Below are 15045 nucleotides of genomic sequence, written 5' to 3'. Positions count from 1 at the left end.
AAACTCTGAACAGAACCTGGTCGGGACCAGGTTATGAGCTAAGCATAAGTTACCATGGTGATCTAGCTGGGTTGTCTGTATTAAGTGTTTTTTTCGTATTTCCAGCCCAGGAACATCTTGTGCGCCGCCGACACTGTTGCTGCTGAGACTGCCACTGTACGGTTTGTCGGTTGAGTCGAATGGCACATGACCAGAGAGAGCCAATCACAAGCGTCAGTTTTGGAAGGAGGATGTTAATATGAAAAAAACTAAAAACAAACATGAATCCAGGGGGGCGAAAAACTATTTGATAAATCCGAGCTTTTGCGGCGATTTTTCAAATGTAACTTAAGTCGTAATCATTGAAATTTCCAAAAGCAACTGTAATTTAATTACATATTTTCTCCCAGTAATGTAACGGATTACAATTACGTACATTTTGTAATTAAATTACGTAACGTCGTTACATGTAATTCGTTACTCCCCAACACTGGGCATATAGTTGTAAGTTTATATACTTTTTTTTGTTTACTATAGTGATAACAGAACAAAAAGCACCAGAGTCTGCAGTTTTATAACAGGTGGGGGGAAAAAAGAAAAGTAGATTTGAAAAAGAGAAAATCACATGTATGGAAACATAATTGGGAGCCAGATTGTATTGTTTGGTTATGATGTTTAATTATTTATATAAAGTTTATATATACTCCAGAGAATGGCCTGTGAAGAACACAGACAATACGTTTTGGGGGGTTTTTTTTCGTTTTTTTTAATAACAAATAAAGTCTAGATTGATAAATGAATGCAGGAGACATATCAGCGGTCAGTTATTTTTACACCATCACCACAACACACGCAGCTGCTGCCTCTGACCGCCAGATGTCGCTGTTCGCTCACTATTTCCCTCCTTCACGTCTGTTTCCAGCTCATCTATTTTTAAAAATCAACCACAGCATCCCGAGCGTGTTGAGCTTTTCGAGGAGAGCACTTGTGACTCCTCTTAACCTAACAAACGCAAAGAGCCTCATGAAATATTCACGAGTGTGGCGGAGAGGAGACGACAGCTGCGTGAAAAGCATGTTGACGTGTACATGCCTCTGCACTTCACAGGTGAGCTCATTTAAAAGTTAATGAGCTTCCCCCCTCCTCCTCCTCGCTGTCTGACAGAAGAAAGCAGGTAACCTTACGAGGAAAGTCACCGTCACCCGTCGGCTCTAAGTGTAAAAAAAAAATACAAATAAATAGGAAAATTAGAAACAACACAATGAGTGATTCAGGACAGCAACAAGTAAGTCAGAGTATCTTTAATGGCTGAATATTGTTGTAGACTGTGAGCACGCGGGGTGTACACAGCGTGCGCACGAGCTCATTAAGTATTCACCGCATGCTAAACATGTCTGACACTGTAAAAACTCAATTTAAAGAAATAAGTTGATTTTTTTCTTCTTTTTTTTCTGGTGGTTTTCTGTAGTCCTGACATGTTCTCGTCCCCAGCAGGCTAAAGACGTGTGTCAGCCCGAGTGGCCCGAAAATGGAGGTGAATGGAGCGATGGAGAGGATGGGACCAACATGGACTGTGGGCTCCTGCAGGCCATGGCCGAGGAGGATGAGGAGATCGACGTGCACAACGAAGAGACCTTTGGAATGGGTGTGTAGATGTTTCACTGCTCACCTCGTCCCATCAGTCCTGCCTGTCAGCCATAGTGTGTTTTTATACTGTAAAAATGAGAATTGTGGAAAGAAATTTTTAAATTGTGGGAAATGCACATATGCACTTTCTTTCCTTGTAGATGAGAAGATTGATACCACTCTTGGGGTTGTATGCTAAATATACAGCGGCTGGTTTAGCTTGGCTTAGCATTAAGACTGGACACAGGGGGAAACGGCTAACCTAGCACAATATTTTGTTTCTTTAATCGGTACAAAAACCAAACTGTGGAGGAAAACACCATTACCCATTTTGGAGGTTGTTAAAGGCTGTGATGGTATATTTCAGGGAGGATGCCAGTTTCCATACAGCCAAGGGGGATTTCTAGAAGTTAATCATATTGATTTTGTCACCTTGAGACAGGACCTGGCTAACTTTGTGCTTAACCGAGCTAACAAGGCATTTTATCTTAATTTTCATTAGTTTTGGCTTTTAGTTTGTTCAACTCTCAGGCTGTGGCCGCAGTCAGTTTGACATTTTGTAGTGCTGTCTGAATTTATAGTGAAATTTGTTATACCCTATGATTGACTCGGTATCCCAGAATGCATCGTGAAAAGTAGTGTGCAACCTATGGTCGCTAATCAAGCATTATTTACCATCATGCTGGAGGGAGAAAATGACACTAGTGCTGTCTAAAAATGTTTTTTCATTTAACCTATGAGCTCACTATGTAGTTCTATCTATCTATATCTCTATATATATATATATCTCTATATATATATCTCTATATATATATCTCTATATATATATATATATATATATATATATATATATATATATATATATATATATATATATATTATATATATATATATATATTTATATATATATATATATATATATATATATATGTGTATGTATATATATGTGTATGTATATATATATGTATGTATGTGTATATATGTATGTGTATATATATATATATATGTATATATATATATGTGTATGTGTACATATGTATGTATATATATATATGTATGTATGTGTATATATGTGTATATATATATGTATATGGTTATATGTATATATATATATGTATATGTATTATATGTATATATATGTATATTATATATTGTATATGTATATGTATATATATATATGTGGTATGTATATATATATATGTGATGTATATATATATATATATATATATGTATATTATTATATATATGTATGTATATATATATATATATATATATAATAGATATGTAGATATAGATATAGATGAAGATAGTGTATAGATATAAAAGAGATAGACAATCATATGTATATATGTATAGTGTATATATATACATATATATACACATACATACATATATATATATACATATATATATATATATATATACATATATATATATATACACACATATATATATATACACACATATACACACACATATATATATATATATATATATATATATATATATATATATATATATATATATATATATATATAGTATATATATATATATATATATATATTATATAATATATATAGTATATATGTATATATATATATATGTGTGTATATATATGTATATATATGTCCCTATTTTGGAAGTAAATGTTAATCGAAACTGTGAACGATACATTTTTGAGAGCAGTGCCGATATAGATATTAGGAAGGACAAAAATACCAATAATATTGCCCAATATAGACTCACATTTTTTGCTATGATTCCTCAAATGTGGACATTAAACACTTGAGGCAAAGATATGTAATGGAGGCACAATGTTTCATAGTTAAACAATAAACTATGAATTTAATTGAAATGAACAATGTTGACTTTTTCTACCCTAACTGTCACGAAGAAATGATCATATTAGCACAGATAGGGTAACATGTGAGCCAATTTTATTTATTGTTATAGGCCTATATCTGCCGATGGATTTGACTGTCAAGCTCTTCTGTTTATTTTAAGCCTAACTTTTTTTTTTTATGTAGTCAGATTAAATAAACAGATTCACACAAATCATACAAGATAACAAACCTATCCAGTTACACTGACTTGACAAGTTTTTACAACTTAAGAGCACAAATGAACACAACTTACTTTGTAATGGATCACAGATGCTGCATCGTTTTGCAAGAGATCATGACTTGTAGGCTGTAGAACAGGTTTATTTACTGCTGCCACTCCAGCTTAATGAGACGAAAAGGAGAATTTCTGAAATGCTAACATTTTTCTTCAGAATTTTAATTTATATATTTAGCACCTAGATCCTTGTGATCCTTATTAAAAAAATAAATTGGTGTATAAAGGTTAAGGCTTCCTTCAGACTGTATCGCAACATGTATCTGTGTCATAGATCTTGACGTACATGGGACCACAGAGGCCCCTGGCGATCTCCTTCAGTTTGGAGACCTGCCGCCTCCGCCACCACCACCGCCACCCCCACCAGAGCTCAAACCACCATCCCCCCACGGCTCCCCTTCCCCTCCCAGACAGAGGCCTCAGTATCTGTCCCGGGCGCCCCCAGGGCAGCGCGGCAGAGGTCGGGCACAGAGAGGAGGGCTGGGCAGGGGGCAGATGTTTGATGACCCAGCTGTAATGAGGACTGTGCAGGGGCGACCAAGCATCAAGGTGATGCAGATTTATTTACAGTATGAGATTTGAGAACTTGCCTTGTAGCAGTTTGCTTAATTTGTATCTGCTTTTGCTCTATAAGGGACTTGACAGTGCCATAGTGGACTGTGGGGATGCCATGTATCAGAATACCTTTGAGGATGATGTAAGTGCCCACTTTTAATAAAGTTTTTTGGTAACATTTGTTTATACTCCTAAAATTCCCTTCCTTTTTCCTTCAGTATATGGCCCCCTCTTCCAGAAAGACCAGAAGAGTCTCAGGATCAATACTTCAGGTTACGGCACTGAATAATTGATGTAATAATCTGTATGGCAGCTGGTCACTTCAACAGATATTATTTGATTCTCTTCCATAGGACAGTGCTATAGTGTGTGTGATTGATGGTCACAGAGGTCAGCACCCGACCTCCAACTTCCTGGATACGCCATATCCTGTCTCTCCCTTCAGGGGCAGGAGAGGGGAACTCAGAGGATCCTACCCCAGAAGACAATTCGGACACAGAGGCCTCTCCCGGGTGGAGAAACCATTCTTCCAGATAATAGTTTGACATTTTGGGTTTGATGAGTAGATCAACACCACTCGTGTCTATATGATTTTTAAAAGCCGGAGCCAGTAGAGTTGAAGGGATGATCTGGGTTGGTCTCTAACAACAGCAAAGTTGGCATCATTTTGCTTCCCTTGACAACATGACAGAGGCATTTTTCCATACTGACATGTTTTGTTTAAATAGGATGACCTTTACAAATGAAAACCACTTTCATGATTTCCAAAGTGTAAATGCAGTCACCAACTACCTTTTTTTTTTTTAGGCCAAAAATCAAAGAAAGAACAACTTTAATATCACCACCACTAAACTTCCCACTATATTATACACACTTTAGTATAACTATTGATCAGTCTAAGAAATGCAAAGTTTTACAGGTGGATAACTATTCTTACTAAAAGTATAGATTACTGTATCTTTAGTATACACACACAAAAAAAGACTAAAAGATGAAGTTACTGTAAGCGCACAAATGTGAATCTATTTCCAGGCTTTAGGAATCACACCTGTAACAATCTTTAGTGGGTGAGTTGGCATAAAGACTGTAAATGGGGTGCGAAGGCAGCCGGCTCTCTTCATCTGAATGTTAAAAAAAAAAAAAAAGAAACGTGCCGACCAGCACCTCTAAAGCTCACTTACTAACTTGCTGCATAATGTTTGATTGACATGCAGACATGACTGATATACATCTTCTCTCTTCCTCTCTGTAGGAAAATAGATAAGTATGTTTTTTTTAAAAGTCAAGACTATGCCTTTTAAAGAAACACACTGAATCTTTAGTTTCCTCTTGCAGATGCATCCATCTGTGGTACCAGGATCACCCATCCTCTCACGTCAACCCTTAACCCCGCGACAACATTACAATCAGGTTTTATTCTTGAATAAATCCAACCTTTTCTGATACATTAACAGCAAATATATTCCCAAAGAAATCAGAAACTCTGCTTATGTCTGGTGTTATTTTGTCCTGAATCAGACAGGCGGCTTCATGTTCCCTACAAATCGGCCTTGCCCCTCCACTCAGTCTCTCCCTCCGAAGATGATGCAACATCGCTTTGGTGCCAACTCACCGAGACCGTCCCCCATTTACAGCCCATCAAGTAATTCAGTGCAGCATTTCAGGTGTGTGACGATCTTGTGCGCGTCTCAGGAATGTTTGATTTGTGGCAAGTATCTGTCGAGTATATTTATGACTTGGCAGCTTGTTCATCCATCACGAGTATATAAAACTCATCGCCCTGACGTTCAACCATTTTTTTAGAATCCCTGACAATGTTTTTTTTACAAGGTAAAGTTGGAAGAATGGGTAACTCTGCCTAAAAGATGCCGCTGTACATCCTAAGAACTTCTGCACAGCCAAACTTGGATATTGACTGGGATATTATTTACAGTATATTAAAATGGTGAGGGTAAAGCTGAGTCATGACTTTACCGGAGGCCTAAACATAACCTGCTTCGGCATTAAAGTATAAGGCTGCAGGTTGTAGGCTGTACACTCAAATTATTGATCCAGCTCTTACCACGACTGGAGCGAAAAAAGGAAAGGACTGCTTCTAAAAATGAAGGTAGAATAATAGAAATCATATCTAGGACCATATTCTGAAGATGCATGGTACAATTTTTAATACTTTATACTGATTATTGGATTAGTTTTGGGTTGCAATACCTTTTCATGTGTTTTAAGAAAGTTCTGTGAGAGATAACATATTGTTTTAAAGTGCAAGTACTGTGTTTTCAAACGACACTGCATTTCGTATGGGACTTCTGACCCACAGGTACCCGGGGCCTGTCACCCAGCTTCACCCCCAACACAAACGACTACTAAGTCAAAAACAACGCATATTCCAAAGGTTAGTGCGACATCACTTAATGTCTTGAACTTTATTTGTAAAGTCAAGGAGAATAAGCTTTGTTTAAAAAAATAATGAGTTTTTTGTAGAAAACCAGACAACTGGGATCCTTACTGTAACCTCATGACCGCCAAAGAGAAGGAGTGGATCACCAGGCTGCAGATGATTCAGCTGCAAAGTGAGCACCCATACCTCGAAGACTACTATTACCAGGTAGGAAGTCTGTGATCTAGAGTCTGCATGATCCATATAAGAAAAGACAATTTTTGACCGAGCATTTCCTGGCTAGCATGTTTAAACTATGTTTGTAGGAGTACTATAGACGAATAGAAGCTAAAATGGCGGAGGAGGAGCTGGGCATCCGGGGGAAGAGGGAGCCACTGAAGCTCACTACACCTTACATCACCAAAACCGACTCCTACACACCAGGTTTTTTCTCTACTCGCCTTTTTGCACCTAGACCACCTTATTTCACTTATGATGTTGACTTTAAGGGTTCCATCTTAATGAGCAATGACTAGTTATTTGCCCTCAGCTTTGCCTCTCGGGTTACATACATGCTGCTCTAGGTTGTATGCAGCCTGAAAAGAAAACCTGCAAACATGAGTCAGGGCTGAGAAAAAGGTAGACATGCACAACTTCAGTGATTCAACGTTACTTCACAGCCTGTTTCGATTGTGAGACTCCTATCAGCAGAAAGTACATACTGAGTTTAATCTATACCCTTTTAATCAGTTAGTAATTTAAACTTTTTCTGTTCAAGCTTGCAAAAAACCCTCAAATTTCAGAAGTCCTTTGCTCTTCCAGTTGTGCACATTGAAGGCTCTTTGGGTCAAGTTGCTGTGTCCACGTGTTACTCTCCTCGTCGTGCCATCAGTGCAGTCCATGCAGTCCAAGGTAAAGGTCCACACGAGGTGAGTGTTTTTTAAATAAGTTCCAGTATCTTAGAACTGTATTAATCTGCCTTCTGTGGTACTGAGACTTGTTTCCACTTTACAGGAACAAAAAGACATCAGACAACAACGGTTAGAGGTCCTCAGCAAAATAGAAAAGGTGCCTGCTGGTTACATGTTTTGATGCAGCGAGATGCCTTTTACTTCTTCACTCGGCACTCAGCATCACAACTGTTCTGCCCTGCAGTTGTTTGTAGTTCTGTTGGAGGTCGAGGAGACGGAGAGAATGAAAACCACAGTCTTGTCTGAAGCAGAAGAAAGGAGGCTGAGGGAGAAGACGCAGGCGAAAGTACAGCACATCTACTCCCAGCTGCAACACCACGAACCCCTGTGAGTTAGAAACATGTTCGTTGTGTAAATATTGCGTGTAGAAAATGCGTTCTTTTGTGTTCTGTTTATTGAACCACTCTAGTTTTGCCATATGTTGAATTTGATAATACATTTTCTCAAATGTTTCCATGTAGAGATTCAGGAGGGGAGTTTCTTCCTTTCCTGCTGGTCTCCAAAGGCAAAAGGCTTCTTGCCCGACTGCTCCCATTCCTCAAACAAGATACTGCTCTAAGAATCTTGAGCATTGTGACATGTAATCTGCCGACATTGATGAGCAGAGATACTGAAGAGGTAGGGGAGATTTTTTTTCACCTCCAGTATTTGCCCCTTTTTATATTTGTAATAAAACGATATCAAAGGTCATCTTTCGTTTCAGCTCGGTTTGAAAATATGTCACTCTTTTGAGCTTAGATAATTCGTCTACACACATCAGTCAAAAGACCAAAAATAAATCCTCTTGTGTTAAGCAGTAAAAGACAATGTTTGCATGTTTATGTATAATTGATTGTCCTCATATCCTGTTTTAGGCTCTTCCAGTACTCTACCCGCCTCTCCGAAATGTGATTGGAGGCCTGACATTCAGTCAGTTGATCGAGGCCCTCAAAGATTTTACATCTGATTCTCTGACATGCGAGTCTCTCACACTGGCATGTCAGAACAAGGTCGGTGCTCTCAGTTGGTGCTTGCCTTTTTTATTTTTGTCTGGATCTTTTTTTTCATTAAATTCTTCTCCTTTCAGTTTGGACTGTCCTTACTGTACGCTCTCCTGTCCCATGGAGAGAAGCTGCTGTCCTCAGGCGTTCCTCTAGAGCCCAGCATCGGTGACTTTGAGACCTGGTGGGCATTTTAAGGCTAATGTTCACGATGGAGATTATTCTAACATGCAAATTAGAGACTTTGACATTCATTCTGTTTTTGTTTTTTTTAGGACTGACACAATATTCCAGGTGGCGGGACAGCTGTCCCAATGTTCACTGGTGGAGCCACTGCTCCTGCCGTCAAACCTGCTCACTCTTTTCTGCCGTTACCTGGACAAACGCACTGTACATCAGCTGAAAAGCAACATGGAGTAAGTCCCTTTTTTTTCTACACATTCTGGTGCAAGAGGCAGATATTTCCACACTGTTTATGCCTAAAATATTTATTGGATGACTATAGACTCAAATATCAATATCCATCATCTTAATTTAGGTCTGCAACCGGATACCTGGCTCTTCCATCTTAAGGTGGTCTGAAGCTAATGAGACATTCAGCTAAAGACCAGGTTGTGGTGAACACTAGAGTGAAAGGAGCAGATCAGCCCTGACAAACTCCTCAGTGTTATGAATGTACTCTGACCTGTATTATTTCCCCCCCAATCCCTTCACATTTTTGCACACTCAAACTGTTTCCCTTTTCTTTTTTTCTTTTATTTCCTTTATCTGATCTTTTACTTTCCTCCCTTTGGTCTCCAGTCGGTCACAGTAGTGCAAGTTACAATGAAATGATAAACCTGATGTTTTTCTTTGTTTTGTTTTTATTTTATTTTCCAAAACAAGTGTTACCATCATGTTATTAGATTGGCATCATTACATCAACTAATATTTTTTTGTCTAATTGCTTCACATAAATTTGCACGTTTCCTAATGTCAAATGTTGGATAAGAAACTTGAGGTTTCACTAACTGAGATAAACATGTCGGATCAGATATTGTGACCAGGTTGAGAGGATTGTATAGTAATTTATGATTGTACAGCTACACCTATATGTTCATTATTGTAATGATAATAACCATTAAGGAAGTTGTCATGGCATGGTCCATCAAAAGCCATGCATTTTGGGTTTTTTGTAAAAAGACATGCATTGTGTATACATGTGTAGTGATACTGAATATGATGTAATTTTGATGTAATTTTCTAAAACTTAAACTTTCAGTTGTAAAAAGCTTATTTATTGTATTAAGTTGGGAAACAGTATAATTTAAATTGCATTCTTGTAGAGCACTTGCAACACAAATAATAAAAAAAATCTTTAAATCAAATCAAACTGTTTGATCAAGTCTGCAGAAAATGCATCTGAGCACCAGCTGTGGAGGAAATGATTTGCTCCTAATGACTTTGCACAATCACATGTCCTGGACATCACATGTTTTCTTGGGTCGGGTTTGGGTATACTAGATGCCCCAGGCATTTAGTATACCTTAATATTGTGTTCGAGGAAGAACATTAGTGTTGAGTCCTGGAAACGCTAGGCTGCTTTAAAAGTCATCAAAACATCGTTTTATCACCTCAACACTAAATGATTTTTTCTGATTTTATGAGAATTGCATGTCAATTCATCAGAAGTCCACTACAGAAAATGACAAACTATTTCTGGCTGTGTTCTCACACCCCAGTCGTGAAACATGGTTAAAAAGTTGGATTTGATTTCATTTTTGTCAGAATCATCTTCTGGAATTTGTCTTGCAGCCCAAGATATACGATGATTTTCATAAATAACAAAACACGACATTTAAGCCAATACTACAACGCGTGACATCATTACGTCACAGTGGCTGCTGTGCTGTCACTGTAATTGATGCTTGGTCCACAGAGGAACACTGAGGTTTACTTTAAACCCAAACAATTTGACAGACTGTTTCACTGTCTGTTCACTTGAGCCTGTGGGACTCAAACTTTTAACTACATACTAGGTTTTTATAAGGCCAGAAGAAAAGGACAAAAACACAAAGTTACATGGGCAGCATCCTTGCAGGCCACGACTGACTTTGGGGATAATTCCTTGAATTGAGTCTGTACTCTCTCCAGATCTTAGTAACGGATCTATCCTCTAGATTTCCTGTGTTTTCAGCTGAAGGGAGTTGAGTTTAAAGCTAACTAATGAGCCTATTCTCTACTAAAACACCAGTATGTGACATTCTCAAAGGGAGAAACTGGCAGCAGGACACAATGTGACTCTAGACTGGTCTCTCACAGAAATTTCTACACAGAGAAGAACACTGCAGATTCAAGTCACTGAGACAGGTTGGTGTGGAGACAAGAAAATAAACATGAAGCAGACTGGAGCCAAAGACGGTCTTATAATTGACAAGTTACATGTTCAAACACGATACTAGAAATGTGCATGACTTTAATGCAATTTGCTCCTACATGAGGCCCCTTTTCCTCCAGACTCTATAACGTCTCTTCTGTTTTTGTTTGTCGGTAACCAGACTGTATAGCTGCGCTATAAAATGTTCGTGTTGGCAGACATTATTTTCATTTTTCCTTGGAGTGGGCTGATAAACAGGGTTCATGCGTGTTTTAAAATGAATTACTGTTGGTAAGACAAACAAGTGACATCATGATGTAACCATCCATATTTGGGTTGAAGTGTTAAAATACTGGTTATAGTCTGAATTTGGCAGACATTTTGCATGAACTATATCCTGATGAGAGGTGCCTGAAGCTGAGCCTGTCTGTTGGCGAGTACTGGTAGTGTGCTAAATGAGGTACTTTCCAGAAGCAATCCAAGTGTGACATCACTACACTTAGGAAGTAAACATATTAAACCAAGACAAGTGACCATTTATTAATTTGTGTTTAATGATTAGAGGCAAAAGCTTTGAATTTGTCATTAGTCTGAAGTCCTTTTAACATTAACATGTTTATCTGTAAATTATGGCTCTCCTGCTCTGTATGTCTGTGGGTTTTGTTTGCAGTCGGCTTAAAGTGACGTTGTCAAGTGAAGTTGTATTTCCACAGTTGGCTGTGTCCACTGGCTGTCGACCAGGCATGAGTCAGAGCCTTGTTGGCCGGCCTGCCTCCAACAGCTGCACACATCTGGACAGGAATGCACACTGCACACACGGCTGTGTGGAGTCAGAGAATCCTTGTTGAACAGTGGTAGCACTATGGTCTCAAGCCAAAGTGTTTTTTTGTTTTTTTTCCGGTACACAAAGCCACACACCAACATCCTGACCACCACCTCGAAACCTAACCCTACCATCAGCTTCAACAATAGCTGTCTGATGACATTAACTGATAGTTTCATGTCATCTGTGTTTGAAAATGTTTGTTTTGATGCTGAACTTGGCTTGAAACTGATATTACAAGTGCACAAGTCAACACACATTTGTCTTCAGTCTTTTTTTTTTTTAAACGGGATGTCGGGGTGATTGTGTCTTCTTTAAAGATTTGTAGGTCAACATATAAATTGTGGGGCTTTTAAAGTGTAATGACCTCTCCATCCCTCAACAGTTTGGTACAGACATACATTTTCCACTTAGCACAGCTGTCAGCTACAGGAACCACACACCTAGAAAAGCTGTTCCCAGAAAGGTCATCTTTAAACAAGACAACAGTATTCAGCTACTCCAGCTGTGGTGCCGTCAAGCGCTTCTGGGATTGTCACATTTTTAGCTTTGGTAAGTTCTTCAAATTTCAGTGTCTCCTTTAGCTTTTAGCCGTAATGTGGAAACAACGTGGAAACAACATGGAAGCCACAGAGAAATTTGTACCAAGATTTTGTTTTACTTCATCAGCAAATAATGGTTATAACCCAGTACTCTCATGTTGTGGGATACTCTTCACTCCAGTAGACCATGGCGGCCATTACACAACTGCTTCAACCAATTCCTAGCAAACACTTCGGTTTGTTTATATCAGTTCTAGCATATCAAGGCACATCCTTGGTGCAATTTATTTAAGCCTGGAAGTGAATAGTGAAGAATGTAGCCAAATGATAATGTTTTCGAGTAATTTGTTGAATGTTAACATTAATTTACGGCAATAAAATATTTAGTTATACCTTGAAATATGTCCTGATGTACCTCCAGATTTTCACCATCCATCTCTTCAGTTGCGGATCGTTCTGAAAGTCGTTAAATGATAACAGATTCCTAGCACTCGATCTTCCCTCTGTGACATCATAGGAAAATGGCCGCTGTGTGTGTATAAATCGTCTACTGCAGCCAGGCTAACATCAATCTTTGTCAGTCACCCAACGACGATACGAGTATGTCCTGGCATGCCTGGTAACATAATGCTGACATTGGTGATTTTTTTTCTGTCAAGTTGCCTCAAAACAGTGATTCACATCCATATCTTTAATACCATATTTTTACTTGAGGCAAAAATCTGTCAACCAATCATTCGTGTTTGTGTATATGACATTTAAAGTCAGCAAATTGACTGCGTTTGAGGGCCGTTTACATACATTTTCCCAGTTGGTTGCTAATTTTTTCCTGTTATTTAGGCACTACTTGAATGCAATATAGGGCTTTGAGCCAAGTTTTGATGTCGGTGTGACTCACATGCTCACAATGACAATGCTAACATAAGCACTTTGGTCTTAAACCCTGTATTGGATAAAAACGTATGGGATCACTAAAGCTTTCACAGTTGATTCCAAGAGGGACATGAAAGTTGGTGATTTACCAGGTTTTATTGTGATCAAATGATAGATATTTTAGTTCGAGAAGTGGATGTAGTGGAGTGGTTAATGAAGACTTGTTGGATTTGACTGCATGCAGCTGATTTAAAACGTATTGTTTGGTAAAACTTTAATTAGCAAAGCCAACACAAACAAAACTCTTTTATCAAGTATGATTAATAAGTTTACACCCTTTAAGAGACAACCATGACAGAACTTTATTCGAAACGTGAGTTTTCGAAGGATCGGACAGGAAATCAAAAGACACATTTGCTTCCAGGTGGTGAAAGTCGGACTGATGGTTCGTCCGTGCCAGCAGAGGTGGTTAGGGTGTTTGTAGAGAAGCCAAGTATGTGAGAGGTCTGGGTGGGCTCTGGGGTGAAACGTTAACCTCTCCTTGACCCCATAAGAAGAGGATTTGGACTTTGAGTGAGGAATCTGTGTGAAAGGTGAGATGTCTTCCTCTTTTTACTCGCTTTTTTCTTTAGAATATACAAGGGGCCACTCTCTCTCTCAACAACTGTGTGTGTTGGCCGGGGACCATGGAGACTGACAGAAGCTCACTCACAGTTTCCATCATCTGTCTCTTTAAAGTGATGTCATTTCTGTCATAAAGTCCATTCAAAAATAAGTCCACATAGGTTGCATGTTAAGCTCTATGTTTGTTCATTATATACTTTTTAAAAAAAAATGTTTTATTTGATTTAGTCTAAGGAATCATTTGACCTAATCTTGTCAAAGTGCCCGCAAAATATGCTCTTAAAACAAAAACAAAATCATTGCATGTACAATTAGAATGTTGTTGGGTTCTCAGTCATTTAGAGTGATTAATGTGTGCAAGTGTTTAGCTTAGCACGTCTGCAGTATATATGTTTCCGTGTTCGGACAGTTCAGATGAATAATTTATTTTTATGCTTTGCCGTTTGTTGACTTCTGTCATCTTCCACATGCTATATATGACATCACTACAGTTCATTGAATTATTTCAAATGGCACTCTGTTTCCATGGGGGAAGGCATTTATTTATGCTTTGCAGCTTGCATGAGGAAGTGAGGACATCAGCATGATCCAAAATACGGCAAAATTATTTGCTGGTATGCTTCAAGAAATTTTCAGACACATGTAATTTTTAAGGTGCAATGTGTAAGAAAACAGTAAAAAATGGACACAAATCATCAGCAATGTACTGCTATGGAGAGATATCCAAGTTAGCTTATTAACCAGATAATCTCGGCCCGAAGCTCCTGGGCTACTGTAACGATACATTTCAGGGGGCCATTTCTTACATATTGCACCTTTTAATATTTTCCATTACTACCCTATTGCCTTTCGTGGTGTAGTTTCTTATTGAGAGGAGAGTCGTGCTGGGTGTGTTATCTGTATTTCATCATGTTCATATATTGATGTGACACGTGATGAGTGATGTAATAACGTTGAAAAAGAGTTTGCTTTAAATGGTAACACAGAAAGTGTTTCTTAACAACTCAAACTGTGACAATGCTGCACCGTCCAGAGTTCATCAGTCAGTGTCCAATCTGGTGACCTCCCTCTCTTTGCCTCTCTATCTCTCTCTTAAGTGTTAATGTACTTTAAGTGACCAATTATTTAGTTAGTGTGTGTACGCCTCGGGTGTCTCTCCCAACAAGTGGGGGGGAGGATGCGGAGAACAGGAGCACCTAGAAGCAGAAGGAGGGGCCCCTC

General features: G+C 38.5%; 1 protein-coding gene across 4 annotated transcripts; it reads left to right on the top strand.

Moving 5' to 3' along the window:
- The first annotated feature begins 937 nt into the window (after positions 1-937).
- patl2 (PAT1 homolog 2) lies at positions 938-9973 on the top strand. Of its 4 annotated transcripts, none has more exons than XM_030399430.1 (19): positions 938-1086; positions 1474-1624; positions 3998-4272; positions 4358-4420; positions 4497-4550; positions 4632-4790; positions 5614-5688; positions 5797-5942; positions 6596-6670; positions 6760-6883; positions 6982-7099; positions 7478-7584; positions 7670-7723; positions 7811-7953; positions 8088-8244; positions 8481-8615; positions 8693-8790; positions 8882-9022; positions 9145-9973. In XM_030399430.1, exons 1-19 carry the CDS (start codon positions 1003-1005, stop codon positions 9176-9178), a joined length of 2193 nt encoding a protein of 730 aa, XP_030255290.1. In that variant the 5' UTR covers positions 938-1002; the 3' UTR covers positions 9179-9973. The 4 variants fall into 4 exon arrangements, with proteins under 4 accessions (XP_030255290.1, XP_030255289.1, XP_030255292.1 ...); XM_030399429.1 differs by having other exon boundaries at positions 939-1086; positions 1471-1624; XM_030399432.1 differs by lacking the exon at positions 938-1086 and adding an exon at positions 1119-1264.
- Positions 9974-15045: the final 5072 nt, after the last annotated feature.

Source organism: Sparus aurata, chromosome 20, assembly GCF_900880675.1.
Source record: "Sparus aurata chromosome 20, fSpaAur1.1, whole genome shotgun sequence".
Classification (NCBI taxonomy): Eukaryota; Metazoa; Chordata; class Actinopteri; order Spariformes; family Sparidae; genus Sparus; species Sparus aurata.
Note: the sequence above shows the minus strand (reverse complement) of the source record. Positions and strands in the feature narration are given on the sequence as shown.

Coding starts and splice junctions, on each gene's coding strand:
- patl2 (XM_030399429.1), top strand. CDS start 1,003: ATGAAATATTCACGAGTGTGGCGGAGAGGAGACGACAGCTGCGTGAAA. Junction 4,791..5,613: donor GACACAGAGGCCTCTCCCGG/GTGGAGAAACCA, acceptor TTCCTCTTGCAG/ATGCATCCATCTGTGGTACC. Junction 7,954..8,087: donor CTGCAACACCACGAACCCCT/GTGAGTTAGAAA, acceptor GTTTCCATGTAG/AGATTCAGGAGGGGAGTTTC.